Source organism: Uloborus diversus, chromosome 7 (assembly GCF_026930045.1).
Source record: "Uloborus diversus isolate 005 chromosome 7, Udiv.v.3.1, whole genome shotgun sequence".
Taxonomy (NCBI): domain Eukaryota; kingdom Metazoa; phylum Arthropoda; class Arachnida; order Araneae; family Uloboridae; genus Uloborus; species Uloborus diversus.
In genome coordinates, this window is record NC_072737.1 from 131,738,612 (window position 1) to 131,756,437 (window position 17,826).

General features: G+C 31.9%; 2 protein-coding genes across 2 annotated transcripts in view; one reads left to right on the forward strand and one right to left on the reverse strand.

Annotated features, from left to right (window-relative positions):
• The window catches only part of LOC129225527 (60S ribosomal protein L5-A-like), a 30,417-nt gene extending 23,793 nt beyond the window's left edge, over positions 1-6,624 (reverse strand). The window contains exons 1-3 of the mRNA XM_054859958.1: positions 6,507-6,624; positions 6,005-6,074; positions 4,457-4,572 (exon numbers count right to left, since the gene is read on the reverse strand). Coding sequence (XP_054715933.1) covers positions 4,457-4,572; positions 6,005-6,074; positions 6,507-6,509 — 189 coding nt within the window. The 5' untranslated portion in view covers positions 6,510-6,624. The remainder of the gene's footprint in view (positions 1-4,456; positions 4,573-6,004; positions 6,075-6,506) is intronic.
• Positions 6,625-6,847: 223 nt separating this feature from the next.
• On the forward strand, positions 6,848-16,930 carry LOC129225528 (nucleoside diphosphate kinase-like). The gene is given in 5 exon segments (XM_054859960.1): positions 6,848-7,111; positions 7,289-7,345; positions 7,347-7,391; positions 12,329-12,441; positions 16,496-16,930. Coding segments are annotated over 5 exon segments (465 nt in total). The 5' UTR covers positions 6,848-6,985; the 3' UTR covers positions 16,620-16,930.
• The last annotated feature ends 896 nt before the right edge of the window (positions 16,931-17,826 follow it).

The window sequence follows — 17,826 nt, forward strand, 5'->3', positions numbered from 1 at the left end:
AACAAAAGCCCATTGTAAACTATTCTTTTGGTCCCCCTTTTCTGAAATGTTTCAAATTACATCTTTCACCCACAACAGTGAGATCAATGCTCTAGAAGGACGGTGTCCACATTTGGGGACACCTGGAAAGAAACTTTGTTTATGCATTCAAAAATGAACTCTAATCTTTTGCAAAATTATGATTGATTAGCTCAGGATTCCTGAGGGAAAATGGTTGACTAATTTAGATTATGGTGTAAATTTTAAAATCTTGAGAAAAATATTGTATTTGAGCTTGAAAATCGAGGTATTTTAAACAAGAAATTAAGCCAACAAAAAGAGTCATATTTAATAGTGCTGCCATCTGTGTGCATTAAAGAGAAATAAAAGCAACTAATGCAGCGATTTTTGGAGCTTTAAAGAAAAAACTTTTTTTTAAAGAATTTTTTAAAATTGGTGTCCTTTTTTGTGACCAAAACGCCGGAAAGGGTTAAGGCCAGTTCATCTTAAACAGGGATCGTGTTAAGCATTCGCCAAATATGATAAAATTTTAAATTCGGCGAATTTATTGACAAACAGAAAAATCTCGGAAATCTCAATAGGAACCCCCCCCCCTTCAGGCGTCGATCTAGACAAAAAAGTAGGTCCATTTACAAAATTTGGACCCCTAAAAACGAGCCCTTTACAAAATTCCGACCCCTGAAAACGGATCTTTCACAAAACTCCGACTCGAGCAGTCACTGAAAGTTGTTTTATCCTCCGACCATCTAGCCTCTCCCGAGCTGAATGAGGCGCGCACAAGCATTGGAGATAGGATGACTTTTACCTCTTGAGTTGCACCTTTGCTGATTGGAAGGATGTTGAGTGCGCAGCGTTGCTGCGGAGTAGAAACACGGATTCATTGTATTCAATGTTGTAAACATTGGACCACGATAGGAATGCACTCTTTAATAACTTTCAGTTGTTTTTAGCCTTTTTTTTTACTGCAGGTTCATTCCATAGTGACTAACGTAACATTCGCAGCTGATTTTCAAACTCTTTTTACTTACACCGGGAGTAAAAATAAATGTGTTTTGGTTAAATATGCATATTTAAAATGTACAAGGTGACTATTTTTCATTTCTACCAAGGATTTAAAGCAAAATAAGCGCTGGCAAGTATTTTTTCACCAAAAAAGGCATCGTGACTAACGTAACATTTTTGCAACCCTGAGAAACAATGCTTATCTTACGAGGCAAATTTTTCTGAAACTTACGCAGACATTTAAAATTGGCCGATATATTTGTAAAAGGTAAACAATCTATTTTTAAAATTGTACTACAGATTTCTTACAGATGAATCTTTTTTGGCCCTAAATGGTACTTTTCCGAAAAACTGTGTGTGACTAACGTAACCATCGAATAACAAGCAATGAATGCATATAAAAAACTTTTTATAATTAATTTCTTGCTCTTATATTACTTTTACACTTTTTAGGAACCTTCTTTGTGTTGTATTATGGTTCTTTCTTTACTTCTTTTCTATATTAGTGTAAGAAATTGAGTAGAAGGATTCAGTTCAATTAACTCAATTTGAATGTGCGAAAAAAAAAATAAACAAATAAAAAAACTGCTTTTACAAACTGAATAACATCATTCTTGGGCTAATTGAATCCTTAATATCTCTCTTTTAAAAATTTAACTTTTAGCAAGTTGGTAGTTTCACTGAATTCTAGTATTCTGCTGATATACTAGTTATCGTCATAAGAAACTCCGTAGTACTTTTCAATGACATATCATTTTTTAAGGTTTACTGTTTCATCGAACGAATAGTGTTGTGCATCCTTTTGAATTAAAATGTATTTATATTGAAAAAAAGAATATTCGAACGTTTTTGCAGAATGCATTTTAATTCCCGATATCACCGCAAATGTTTGAATTTCTAAATGATCATTCTTGCATTTTCTGAAATATATGGCAGCAGTGCTTGTTGTCACTGTATCATGTAACATCTTCAAATGTTTTCCAACGAGCAGCCGTTACTTCATTTTAATAATAGGTGGCGATGTATTTTCTAAAATATAGAGATGTTCTTCTTTGTTAAGACTGTATTTCTATTATCTTAATTCTGAAGCTTAAATTCTTGTGTTAAATGCACATTCAGTAGAGTACTCATTTTGCTTTACTCACCTTTTTTCTTTTTTAATAATTCTTTAAATTGGAAGTATCCTTATAAAGACCTTTAAAACAGGTCTACAATGTAATATTACTGGTATTTTTCATTCGTTATATTTTTATTCAATGTAGAATGCCTACATATTCAAATTTGTTTATGAAAATGTATATTAAATAAATTTTAAATATTAGCAGTCATTTTTAAAATGTTACATTAGTCACACTAATTACTTTATATCTATTGATACTAAAATAAATATTTTGCACTTTTTAAGTAGATATGACACAGATGTAAGAAAATAAAAAGTTCTGTTTGGTTCAATCATCTGGTTTAGTTTTTAAGTAGAAAATAGTACATTTTCGTGACTAACGTAATGTAAATATTTTCAATGAAATAACCAAACTACTTAAAATACTTATCTTATAATGCATGCAAAAAGAACTGTCAATTTTATTAGGCCAACATCTAATCATTAAGAATAAACACAGTTCTTTTAAAAATTTGCAAACATTTTTACATTACACAAGAAAACGTAGACGCGTGTTTTTTGCACATGCTAAGCCTTTTCTACAACCTCGCACGTTTAGAACCAGAAGAAAAACACCGAATGAAATTTTTGCAAACTGTTACTGGATTTATGTACTAGAAAGTATGCTGAATGAAATGATAGGTCACAATTAGGACTTTGTGGTAAAAAAATTTCTGAGGTTGAGGTTGACATTTCTATGGAATGACCCTGCACTAGTCCGAATGTTTCTTGACCACTTTATAACTTTCGAACAGAAAGCGCATGCGGAGCTAGTGAAACAAAATACTGTTGCTCGATTAAATCTTTTCTTTGTACCTTACTAGCTTAAAGTATCATTTATCATTATTTTGCTTTTTCTTTCAAAAGTCTTAAAAACGGACAAAAACTTAGATTGACCCCTGCCCTTATCCTCAAAAAATTAATACTTCATACTACTACTCTAATTAAGTATTTCTACAGACAAAAATACTTTGAAATCAGTAAAAGTTAGTCTTTGGCTAAGACTTTTGAAATTTGGCCAATTCGAAATCCTTAGCGCGATCTCAGTTAAAGCTTTTGTTTTAATTTAATAATAAGTAGAGACGTACTGAGTATGTACTCGGCCTACTCAGCCAATTTGCAGAGTTCTCTGTATTCAGCCAATACCGAGTAGTTGTAAAAAATTGAATATTGTTCAAAGCAGATTTAACAATTAATAAAAAAGTACAAGCATATAATATACTGCAATCATTTACAAGTAAAATTCAAATTTTGAGAATAATGAAGTTTTTTATGCTTCAATGGAGTAAATCTTATAATTCCCCAAAGTTGATGAAACTTATTTATTAAAAATGGGGAAAAAAGGTAAGTACAGAAAATTGCAAGCTTACAAATTTTAAGACATCCGACAAATATCTGATTTTTTTAAACATTCATTAGCTCACATTTTATGCAATGAAAAAGATGTTCCTTGTAATACAGAAATACGTGTCTGCAGTGCTCTAGCACATTTGTGCTTTTAAAGTTGTTTCATTTGCTTTTACAAATTATTTAAGTTTGCCAGACTAGAAGTATAGATTGATATGATTTGTTTTATATCCAACTTGATTAATCCTACATTTCATGTATTTGTTTATTCTTGCTTTAAAAAATTACTTATTTGTAAAATTATCAACAGAAACCAAAATCTTCTAAATAATGCATAATTAAATTTCAGCTGGAGTTTTTTTCTTTAAACTATTATTTGGAGGTCTATATTACTATTCCAATGAGTTCAGAATTCATCATGCGTGTGTCGGTCTTAAAACATAATTGGAACTTGGTACTCGGCGGAGTAGTGAAAGGCCAAGTACTCCGCCAATGTGCTACTTGGTACGTCTCTAATAATAAAGTACTAAAAGATTATTTGATTACAATTTTGTTCTAACTGTGGTTGCATGAAGAGCTTTCTAACACACTCCAAGTGTATTTAAGGTACTCTAAATCCTTAAATCAACATTTAAATTAATAACAACAATTAAAATTTAATCTATGAATTAAACTCGCACAAAAAGGAGCTCTTTACAGAAAAGAACTATTGTCCCTACTTGAAACAGGGCAATTGTAAATATTTCAAGTAAAAAGAAAAAAAAACATAAGCAATACACCTTGGATATAAAACAAAAGAGAATGATTCTAGTTAGTGTTATTGCACGTTTTTTGCTTAATATAAATAACATATCTTCATGACGAAAGTTCAGTAGCTGATGACATCTGCTACTTTAATTTGAAAAGTTCACATGAAAACAAAAAAGATTAAATAAGAAAGTATAATACCTGACAAATAATGTCTTTATTAGTAAAACGAACTATCATGCGATATTTGGGAGTGTTGTACTTGTTTTTGTCTTGGACAACCAATCGGACACGGGCATAATAGTCAGTTCTACCCTCTGTAACAGAAAGTTCCAGATTAGGCATTTAATAATAAACATACTTGCTACTTGGTTACAGACTTTGAAAACTTTCAGAGGATCAATTAAATGTTTAGAACAGATGATCTGAACAATCTTAGTGGCAGAAATGGTGTGACACTGTCCATGCTAAAATAAATGAAGTCTTTTGTAAAAAAAAAGAATGTACGCAACTGTCGCACATTTCCCCCTTTCGGCAGTAGGCGAACTTGACATAAATAGAAAGCATCTCGAAAATGGTGCAGAGGGAGGGCATGTGTGTATTACAATTATGGAGGGAGGAGGGATAGAGGCATCTTTTGTGATGAAATTACGAGAGTTAGTTTTTTTTTTTGAAAGATACTAGCCTTAGAAGGTAGTTGAAGGTTGCCTGTCGCAAAAATGGTGCAAGGGGGCGGTGGAGGATCCTAATGATTACACATATAAGACGTAGCTTAATAGCTGATTGAATACATGGGAACTTAAGATTTAGTCAAGCTCCAATGTTTTAACTCTTTTGCTGAAAGTTTAAGAGTAGGGACTATTTAATTAGCTTGCCTATAACAGAGTATTTTATATATATATATAAACAGTTATGCTGGCTCTGGGTTCTTTTATAAAAGACTTTAGTTAATTTGCTTTAAATTTTAATTCACCAGTCTTATTCACGAGTCAATTTCCAAAGATAACTCACAGCCTGAAAAACAGGGGATTGAACTATTAGTGTAGAAAATGATTTTTTAACATATAAAAACTCTTAGAATTTTGACATTTTAAATTCTTCAAAATAATTCCAATATCCTACAAAAGCACAGCATTTTTAGTGACAACATTCGCATCAACATACATAAAATTTTAAAATGCTGCTTTACTCCAAATTGAAAACAAGGGCTGTTATAGCTTTGACTGAGGATTTATGACTCAACCGATGACTTTCTAAGGGTGAACTCAATAGAAATCTTATGAATCAAAATATTACTTGTATCAAGTAGGTTTTTTTCTTTTTTAAAGCAGGTTAGACTGTTGTAGATTAATGCCAAGACATTTGTATGACTTCACGCTACACTTACAAAATTGAGGTACATTTATTTACCCCACAGTCAGAGCAGCAAAATAACAAATCCATTTTTAATTCAAGACATTTCATACCAAAAACAAGGGCCACATAGGATCACATCAGGTAACATAGGAAAAACACATAACATATGAGCAAAAGATATTACAAAATGATTTCAAAAAAATCATGGGTGAAAGTTTTAAGATGCGATATTTCTCAAAATGCGTATCAAATTTTATGCAACTTAGAAGATATATTTTTCATTCAAATGTCACATCGTTTTGTCGATACATCATTTCCACTAAACCTACACCCATGATTAAATTACAAGTAGAACAAGAAACAAATTGAGTCAAATAATACAAGTCCGTATACCTCTTCGCCTGCGAAATTTCACTTGAAACCTCTTGAAATAGGCTTTGCTCTTAACTACTTTAACGAATCCCTAAAAGTAAAAATCAACATCAGTTCCACAGAATTCTTGACATTTCGATGATAAAAAAAAAAAAAAACAAAATAATACTTATGTATCATTTTGATGCTGAGGGGGAAAAAGTAAACAAATAACAATAACGTATTACGTAATACTATACTTCAGTAACATTGGAAAAATACACTAGATCAGAGTGTTGATTAAAAATTAGGGCTTTATTTGCGAGTATTTCTGTCAGAATATAAACAAAATGTGCAACAACTTAGGTGTTCATATATTAACAGGAGCTACAACTATCACATGGATGCCATTTGTTTCACGATGTAGTGATTGTATCTTAAAACATCCACGGAAGTTAGGCCGCAAATTCATTAAAAGTCACATAGTACAGAATTTGCATGTCAAATATTTAAAATAGAGGTTAATTGACGCATTTAATCTCACCATTTTGTTTTACTATAGCAGATAGCTTCGGCTGAGGGCGACCAATTTAACGAAACACCATAGACACGCGCGTTGGATTCTGTGTTGTTGGCTCCTCATAAGCGATGCCATTCGCAAATACCACAATAGTGAATGAAACAAAATTCAATGAATGTAATGGCTTAGCTTATAGCGCCACAGAAATCAAAATACGATTCCTGATAATTAAGGAATAAAACAAATAAATTAATTATAATGCAATGCATATTTAAAAACAAATAAAATTTTATCCAAATGAGTAGTATTTTTTACTTATTTATTTGGAAGCTTTTATTTGGAAGTGTTGAGAGGTGTCAATGAGACGACCAGTTCCTTTAATTGCTGCGGCCTTCATCGCCATTACTACCGGCTTTTGTTTATATCTCATAAATTCTGTCACCGCTACTCAAACATTGTACAGTCCTTCGGTCAGTTGTGAATCTGAAAGTTCTTTCAAGAAAATGGCTGCTCGCGAAAGAACATTCATCATGATTAAGCCCGACGGTGTTCAACGTGGGCTTATTGGTAAAATCATCTCTCGATTCGAAGAGAAAGGGTTCAAGTTGGTAGCAATGAAATTTATGCAGGTACATTTTCTTATAACATTTCATTTTCTATGAAAATATTTTTAAATTGCACCGAAAATGTAATGAAATCTTAGATAACAAAGCAATTAAGTCTGCTTTAGAAGAATATAAAATTTTAAAATTATTAAAAACGGTGTATACTTATGCATGATTTAATCCTTTTCTGAATTTTTTTAGGCGTCTAACGAGCTTTTGGAAAAGCATTATGCAGATCTTGCTGGCCGTCCTTTTTTCCCCTGGTTTAGTAAGGTATATGCAATTGGGTCCTGTTGTTCCTATGGTAAGTTGAGCTTTTGAACATATTAAAAATGTCTCTTGGAATAAGGTTTATTTCGGTGATATTTCGATAATTGGGAATCTGGCGATCTTTCTTCATTGGCGTAAATTTTTGGCTCCAGCGCGTGCGCAAGAGGTATTTTTCTGTGCAAATCTAAACAAAGAGACCAGAAACATCTATTCACATTGGGTTACTATAAATCATCAGGGTTACCAAAATAAAATTATTTACACCGAAAATAAGACGACTTTTATTTCATATCTGCAAGTACACCTTAGGAACAAATATGTGGAGATTTAGACAGTTGGAAAATTGGCGATCTTGATCCATTGGCATCAAATTTTTCATTCTCTGGTGAGGACTGGTTTAGTTATTATGTAATATGTTTTAAAGGGAATGTATTTGCATGGTGCAGTTGCATAGCATCTATTTGCTAAAGCAACAGGGTTGGGGAAATAAAATTCACGTTTAAGATTTGACAACCATGCTAAGTTCCCAACTAACGAAATAACCCCAAAAATACAATCATATGATATTTCCTGGAGAAGAGCAAGCTTCTTTGAATTGGTAATCTTTAAATGTTTTGCTGAGTTGAAATGTTTCTGACTCTAATCTTCTTTTTGCGTTGAATAGAAATTGCTTGCTTTATCATCATTCCTCAAATCATTGGTTTTCATGTTGAAGTCTATCATCATTGTTTACATTTCTGGCTTCTCAGCATTCCTATGCAGTGTTAGATATCAGTAAAAGTTCCTACTGGTCTTTCAGACCAGTCAACATGAATGTGTATTGGTCCGCAGACAACATCACTGGTTCATTTAAAAATTAACAGTAATATGTTTGCTCCTAAAATTATTTGCACTTAATGATTACATTTATTAAGTTGAATTTAACTGTTTTATTTTCAACTGATTTATTAAACAATAAATAAAACACTAAATTGTGACTAACAAAACAAATACTTGGATACTTGAAAGTGTAAAATTACTTGCAAATTAAGCTGAAAAATGGTAAAACTAACGATGCAAAAAAAGAAAAGAATAAAACATTCTCCTATTGATGAGGATTTTTTAATATACTTAATGTTTCAAAATTTAAAATTTTTTGTTTGGCAATAAAACATATAAATCTAATGTCTTCTCTTAAGCATTGAAGTCAGGGTTGCCAACTGCTCTGCATTTTGCGGAGTTGCTCCTAAAAAATGGCTCTGCAAAGAAGTTATTTTACTCCGCATTTCCCACCCGAACGTTTTCAAACTATTTATCATTTTGCTATTTTATCATGACAAACATGTAAATATGAGAAATTAAAGATGCTTATACTCAAAGATTGAAATATTGTTTAAGGCTATTTTATTAATTTAAAAATAATTGTTTCTTACTAGTGCTTAAAGCAATTATTAAAGCTGAAAAACATTTTTAGATGAGTGTTTTTAGTTGTTTTAATTGATTTTTATACAAAACACTGAATTGCTCCGCAAAATTTTAAATTGCTCCTTAAAAGCACTACAGATCAGGGTTGGCAGGTTTCTGCCGAGGCGGTTAAAACCACTGGTAGAAACCGGTTAAAAACCGGCATGGCAAAAACCACTGTCTGCCACATTTGCGGCAGAAACTGGCAAAAACTCACAAAATGACAAAAAATTAATTATTGACACAGAAAATGCATGGAAAAAATAATTGTTAACCAAAGCACGATTTAATTGCAATATTATCACAGTTCAAAATCAAATGTTACATTGTTTGGATCCTGCAGTTGCCTCTTAGAAAAGGTGGTTCCTTAAATCTGAACAGTTTATTTATTTAATATGTACAAATTAGAATATTCTTGCAACAGAAGAGCTACAGGCAATCAAGGAACAAGCAATGTTCGTGAAACTTTCATTTGTTGTAGGTACATTTTTTTTAAAGTGGTCCACCATGCAGTTGCTGAGATTGTGGTAAAAATTTGACTGGAAAAATCAGTTTTGAGAAATGGGGCCAATTTGTTTTGAGAAGCTGTGACATTAGGTACAAAATCTATGTTGATATTGGCAAGTAAAATTCTGGCACTTTCTTCTTAAAGCACGTGATAATTTCAATCACAAGCAATTTAGATGAAGCATATAAGTGAGCAAATTACAATCCATAATGCCTGTTTAATTCTATATGTCACTCCTCTTTCCTAAGCACCCATTGATTTTTCGTCCTTTGTTAGATTAATCCAAATATTACAGACATCTGCAATTCAAAAGTTCCCTTTCCAAACTAAATCAAGGGCACTAGCATAAGATTTTATTTTTTAAAATGATTGAATAAAATTAAATTTTTTAGTTTAAAACGAATATCATTTAGTAATTACTTGAGTTATTAAAGATGCTTTTAAGTTTTTGCCAGTTTCTGCCGGTTTTTACCGGTTATAACCAGTTTCTGCCACTGGCATGGCAAAAAACTAGTTTCTGCCGGCAGAAAGCCAACCCTGCTACAGATGCTCCTTAAATAGTTCCTCTAAGGTTACAACCTTGATTGAAGTGTATGGTTTGAAAACCAATTTCATTAAACAACCCTTACAACCAAGTACCAAAAATTTGAGAATTTAATTAGACCAATTTTACTTAGTCTCAGGGCACAATAAATAGCCAAACATCGGACTGTGTACCAAACTATGGAATGTCATCCAAAATGAGAAAGGATAACCAAACATTTTTATTTTGAACTAATGTTCTAATAGATATTTGCCCTGCATGAAATTTTAAAATAAGAATGCTTTATTTTGACGGGGGGAAAAAACTGCTTTCCTTACTAAAAAACATTTATTTAAGGGTTGATAGAAGGAAACAACCAGCTTTAAAACTACCAAATGCACTTCTTGGTTGAACTTTTAATTTGTTATATAGTTAAATAAAAAAGTATAGAGGGTTTGATTGCAATTGGGGGAGGGGAGGAGGAGGTGCACTATTCATTTTCATCTATGATGCCATTCATTTTCTGATAGTTTTACTATCATACAAAATTCTGTTCTACAATTGCAATATTTTTTATTTTGCAATGTCTTTAATATATTTAGAGCTAAAAGCTTGACATATCTTAAAATGGCTTTCATTTTGCTTTTAGAGAGTATGTTATGATTAATTGAAATACATATACCTGTGTTCAGGGTTGGTAAGTTTTTGCCGGTAGGTAGAAAAAACCATGGTTTTTACCGCCCGGCAAAAATAGGTTTTTGCCAAAGTGGCGAAAAAAGATTTTGTGTTAACAACTTATGGACAGTTTTTTTTTCTTTTTATATAAAAGTAAAAGCATTAGAGACGTACCGAGTACTCGGTAACTACTCGGTACTCGGGCCTACTCGGCCAATTTGCCGAGTACTCGGTACTCGGCCAAATTTTGATCCGATACTCGGCCAATACTGAGTAGTTGCAAAAAATTGAATATTGTCCAAGACAGATATTAAAATTTATAAAAAAGTGCAAGCATATTCTGCAATCATTTATAGAAGTCAAATTTAAATTTTGAGAATAATGAAGTTTGTAATGCTTCAATGGAATAAATCTCTATTTTAATGTCCCCAAAGTAAATAAAACTTATTTATTAAAAATTGTGCAAAAAAAGTAAGTATAGAAAATATGGAATTTTTATATTAAAAATGGATTTTTGCTACAAACAAAAATTAGTTATAAGAATTATAAAAATACCTTTGAGGAAATAAAACAACGTTAAAAGCACATTACAGACATGTGTTATAGCATTACAAGGAATTCCTTTTTCAATGCACAAAGTGTGAGCTCGGGGCTTTAAAGGCATCCGACAAAAGTCGGATTCTTTTGTCAAATGTCTTTACATTCTTTAGCTCACATTTTATGCACTGAAAAAGATGTTCCTTATATCGCAGAAACACGTGTCTGCAGTGTTCCTGCACATTTGTTTTATTTGCTTTTAAAAATTATTTATGTTTGGCAGACTATAACTATAATTGGTATAATTTGTTTTAATTCCAACTTGATTCATACCTTTTATTTATGTATTTTTAATTTTAAATATAATTTTTTTGTAAAATTTTTGACATAAACAAAATTTTTTAAATAATGCGTAATTAAATTTCAGCAGGAATTTAGTTTTAAAAACTATTATATATACAAGGAGGTCTATACAACTATTCCAATAAGTTCAAAATTCATCACGTGTGTCGGTGGTCCTTCTTAAAACGTAATTAGTACTTGGTAACTCAGCCGAGTACTCGGTACTCGGCTACTCGGCCAAAGTGCTACTCGGTACGTCTCTAAAAAGCATGAAAAGATTTTGATAAAATTTTAATTTAATTACTTTTATAGTTTAAAAAAATTTAAGGTTTAATTTACTTTTAAAATTATGGAGCATTTTTACTTTTAAATTTTTTAACATTAACATAAAATTTCAGTTTGTAACATCTTAGACAAATAATTAACTTACAGTGAAAATGTAATTAGCTTGTTTATTATAGCATTTTTTACAAAATACTAAATATTTATATAAAGTATACTTAATCAAGATTTAACTATAAAATAAAAGAAATAAAAGTTGGCTCATTCTGAAAAAATCGTTTTAGAAAACATTTAAAATCTTAAGTTTTGCAATCCCAACATTTGTTATTTATTTATTTTTCACCTTATAAATTAGAAGTAACATGAAGAGACATAACTAAAATATTAAAGTGCATTATTTATATTATATTGTCACTATTTCTTGATTAACATTATAATGCTACTTTATTTGCAATTAGATTTTTGCTGTTTTTTCAATTTTTGCCATGGTTTTTTCCACTGGCAAAAAACCCAACCCTGCCTGTGTTACATGATATAGGTATAAAATGATATTTATAAAGAAGTCTAGATTTCCATTTTGCTCTAAGATTATCGGAGAGCTGTAAGGAAATCTTAATTTTATTATGTTTAATGTGGCTCCATTTTGCCTGATATTTTTTAGGTTTGGGAAGGATTGAATATTGTAAAGACAGGCAGAGACATCATAGGTGCAACTAATCCGATGGAGTCTGCTCCCGGGACTTTAAGAGGGGATCTGTGTATTCAAGTTGGAAGGTAAGTTAACCTGTTTGTTCATGTCTTCTAAGTTATGTAAATTTGTTACTGCCTGTTATAAAAGTCACTGATTGAAAGGAAGTGCCTTGTGCTTTCTTTTATAAACAGGCTGTGTGCTTTAACTGAGCGGGTGGCTAACCCGCAGCACATTTGAGTGTAAGTAGTGGCAAGGCGTACCCAAACTGACCAGGGCCGTCTTGGCTCTTGGCAGCCCCATTTTTCATGCTGATTAGGTGCCATTTCTTTTTTGAAGATGATTTTTTTTCTTTGACTTTTTTTTACTTTAATTTTCGATAGATGATCATTTACATTTTATCTATTTTCATTTCGCCAATCTAGTTGTAGCAGGAACAAAATATTTGAAGTTTTAACTTTTGATTCTGCTTACCTGTCGAAATATTTATTTTCGGCAGCAGACAGATGATCAATAAAGACGTTATTTCCTTTTAAGTTTTAATGGAGACTTATACCGTTTTCCATATTCTTAGTGGGATTAAATTAAAAATTCTGCAAAAACAGGAAATCGCTCCAGTTAGGTAGCCATAATGCACAAATTTGAAATGCCTCTAAGACGCCAAATCCTCTAAGAAGCCACTTATGATTCTGTACGTAAGATTATAAAAAAAAAAAAAAAAAATTAAAAAGTTTTGTGATAACTAGCTGCGAGTGTTGGAATATTGAAAGTGGCATCCATATATTTTTTCCTCCAGAATGTGGCACACCTCGCATAAAAGTTCGCCAGTCCTGCATTATGTAATAGGAATCCACAAGCTAATAAATTTCATGCTTGTGATTTTTCCTCTTACTGGTGGATTTCGCGACTTTCAATCTTAGATTCATGGAATTGTGCTATTATAAATATACCATTTTGTTTTCAAAGTTGTAAGAAAAATATAGAAAATTAATAAAAAAACTCATGCTTGTACAATAAAGCTTTCTGTTGGTCAGCTTGTGTTTTTTGTCAACTGTTGAGGAAATAATAAGAAATATAAAAAATCGGTATCGGATGTTTTAGAGATTGCTACTCCTTTTCAGAAATGCTGTAAAGTAACGTAAGTCTACTTTTCATTTGTAAGTGAAAAAGAGTAGGTTCAGTGTAGAATTTTTCTGCTTGCTGGAAGAGAATCCGATTTTCCAACGGTTTTTAAGTTTTGTTTCAGAGCAAATATATTTTCTTTATATTTCCATTATATTTTAGTTTAAAAATATATATATATCTTTAAAAAGCTAGTAAATAATTAACAGAACCAATAATAAGAACAGGCGAGGTCCGCTCCTGGGGTAGGTGACCTATGGGGTCATTGTAATGGCATAAGTATAAATACAAAAGTTGTTTCCAAACTAGATTTTAAACTAAAATATACTGCCGGTACAAGGGCGCTCATATGCAAAATTTTAAGGGGGGGGGGGCTCAGATATTTTCCCCATAGTTTAGCAGGATTATTTTCTCCCATAGAAACAGATTTCAGTATAAATTAGAGTTATTAAAATTTGACGTTTTTAATAATTTATTCATTTATTGCTGGAGAAGAAATGTTTTTACATTTTTGCAAAGAAAAAAGTACTAAAAGCAAGGAAGTTCTAATTTCAGGGGGGGGGGGGCTTGAGCTCCCCATATGGGTGCCTTTGCGAAAAAAACCCCCTAATATTTTTGAATTTGTACCAGTGCTTGGATATGCAAAACATAGTTCAGAATTCAACTAGAAATTCTGTTTAATTTGAGGGGCGAAAAATTACATGATTTAAGTCTTTAAAAGTATTAATAAATATTTAAGTGCACACAAGATGCACTACTTTAATGTTACAAAAGATAGTTTTAAGTGTGTACCAGTGCTTCAATATGCAAAACCCAGTTTGGAATTTAAACTGGAAACTCACTTTAATTTTAACTGCAGCAAATTACTTAATTTATTCGTCTATTTACTATGTTGCCCAACTTTGCACAGTCTACCTCGAAAGTAAAAGTTATGTCATGTGACGTGTTCAATAATTGGGCTAAAATAATAGAAAAAAAAAATGCTGTAAAATTTCTCGTCAAAATAATTATTAAATTTTGTGAACATTGAATTTTTAAGTCCTGAGTCAATTAAACGCAACTGTCCATTAGTGCAACTAAAATCCTTGATTATCTTCTGCTGGCAGTACAAAAAATAAAATAAAAATAAAATAAATAGAAAAAATAAAAAAAACCAAAAGTATGCAAAAGGGGACATTTTTACCTTAAAGCAAAAGCAAGAATTTTGTTTGTTCACAGTCTAGTAAGAAATGGCCACAGATCAAAAAATATTTTATTCGCGTTTATTTTAAACCAAGCTCATTGGCAAATGATAAATTTCCGATTTGATATGGAATAAATGTTTATAGCTCTTTGATCGGTAATTTTACAGCCTTTTTTTTATTTGAAGGAAGTAAATCAACTGGAGGAATATTTTTTAGGGACTATCGAATGAGACCTAAATCAAGGAAATCGGATAATTATTTAGGGTAGAAAGAGCCATTTAATGCCCTTTTTGGTTCCTAAATTGAAATTCGAACAGTTCGGTACTTTTTTTTACCTCCCTAAGTTCCTTTCCCAAATACTTCCCTGCCAAATTTGGTAGAGATCCAATGTTAACTGTGGATTTGTATTGGGAACATACAGGGTGTTCCGTTTTAGCCTGTAAGATCTCTATTTTTTAAACCGTTAGTCCTCGATGCATACTTCCAATTGCAAAATTGTTCAAAATCAGATGCAGAGTTAAGATATAGAAATTTTTAAGTGAAAATAAAAATGAGTCACAAAATATAAGATTTAACTTTTTGTACAGGCACAAGGTCCCCTAACTTATATTTAGGGTAATAAGTTCTATTGAAAAACAATTCCAACACAAAAAGTTTGAAATTAGTAGGACCAACATTCACCGAGATATGATACGCAGTGTTTTGTGACTTCCACCACTTAACACTCACCATCAGTATCACCTTTTGGGGGAAAATATAGCGGTTAACAAGTGTTTAAAATTATATGTGTGCATAGAGTGGTTTTTCAAGTTGTTCGAGATTTTGCTGTGTGTTTTTGCGTATCACGGCATAACATTTGCATAAATTTTTGTATAGCAATGAAAATTATAAATACCTTTGTTTTTTTTTAAACTTTAACAACCTTCATTCTTCTGAAAGGGCGATAAGTTCCAATCTCATCTTCTGTATGGCCCCTTAAAATTTTGAACTGGAATATCTCCTTGAGTTTTGGTTGCACAAATGTCAAGTTTTTGTGAAAGTAATATTTTTCAATGGAAATAATTTCTCTACATATAAGTTAGGGGACCTAAGGCCCAAATAAAAAGATAAATTTTATATTTTTTTGACCTTTTTCTTTTTGCTTCAAACTTTTTAATGTCTTTTAACTCCGCATCTGGTTTTGAGCATTTTTGCAATTGGAAGTATACATCTAGCGCAAACGGTTGCGAAAATAGAGGTCTTGCAGGTTAAACAGGTTAACACCCTGTATTAACATACACATATAGAGGAAAAGGGGGCATGTGTGAGCACAGTGCGCGTGTGAACATGGTATGTTTTGCCAGGATAACCTTAAGCAAACCATCTTGAAAAATTCTCAAGTAATGGCAGTACTAGTCCTACTTCTTGACCAAACTTTTGGAGCAATGAGCCAGTTTATGTTTCTGTGGCGACAACTTCTTTGTTTTAGCCGGTGTTGTATGTAATCGTATTGCTGTCTTCTTCAAGTGAAAACATATTTTAAACAAACAAATGAGCTAAACTTAATTGTTGTAAACCATTATACGCACATTCAAATGAATTTATGATAATGTTTTAATTTTTAAATTAAATTAAAATTCCTTTATTTTTAAAAATTAGTTCTAAGGTAGATGACGGGGCACTAGTGAACGAAACATGTAGCAGCACATGTGAACAGTAGTGTTAAAAATGTTATATCATCTTATGTCCTACTCCTCCCCCCCCCCCCCGTATTCACAATGGGTCTCTATTCTTGTACATTAAAATTACTGTACCTTGAATCTCTATTCTAATAAAGAACTCTTATGCTTTTCAGAAACATTATTCATGGTAGTGATTCAGTGCCCAGTGCAGAGAAAGAAATAGGACTCTGGTTTACTGATGAAGAGTTGGCTAACTATTCCATGGCTATGGACAGTTGGATCTATGAAGAAAATTAATCGGCATTCCTTTCATGCAATGAAATATATTATTTAATAAGAGAGATCATCAAAACTATCTTGCCTGTGTTTCATGTTTATATTACCTTCTCATATCTTTCCAAAATGTATTCCAAAATCAAAGGAATTCCAGATACTTTCCCTGTGATTTGCGAGATAGCATATAGACTTTTGTTTCTTTGTTTTCTAATCTGTTATGCTCTGTTGTAGATCTTGTATGTTTTAGTTTTATGAGACCTTTACTTTAATTTCAGATCTAGCAAAAGTTTGTTATGAAAATGATTTTGAATCAAATAAAATAGTTTTATACACTTTGATGTTATTGTTTGATTTAAATTAATTGTTTTGTGATGATGAACGTTTTCTTCCTTTTGTACATTGTCAATTGTGCCAATCATTAAAAATTTGAGTCTATATATATATATATATATATATATATATATATACAGGTAGTTATCAAAAAAATGGAAACACCTGTATATATATATATATATACAGGTAGTTATCAAAAAAATGGAAACACCTGTGAATAAAAGTGATATTTTTGAATGTGCTTCGTACGTAATAAAGAATAAAACTAGATATCTGGTTTTTTTTATAAATAGCAATGTACATATTCTGGTAGTATATGGTGGATTAAATGAAGTTCTGGGCGTCTTGGATTTTTTTCAAGCGCTTGAAATATCGAACTTCTCAAATTTTAAAAGAGGCCAAATTGTTGGAGCGCGTCTAGCTGAAGCAAGTGTAACTGAAGCATCTCAACTTTTTGGTGTTTCTAGAGGTACAGTATCTAAAGTCATGACAGCATACACGCAGCGTGGTAAGACAAGCTTGGCAAAGCAAAATAGTGGATGGAAAGTGAAGCTTAGTAAAATAAACTGACAGTATTGAAGAGGATTGTAATGTCTGAAAAGCGAACAATATCAGCAAAAATGACTCAATCAGAAAACTCAATCACCATCTGGATTCACCAGTGTGATTGATTAGAATCAGAAGGCACCTTTATCAACAGAACATTTATGGCAGAGTAGCGATTCTCAACACATTTGTCCAGGCCCGGACTGGCTCCTTCTGGGGTGGTCGGCTAGGTGCTAGAAAGGGGCCCCAGCCTCCTGGTACGGAGGTTCCTGGGGCCCTTTCCTGCGAAAATGTGAGAATTTTATTGTTTCAAAAATTGCTTTTTCTTTTTGGACATGTCAAATAATAA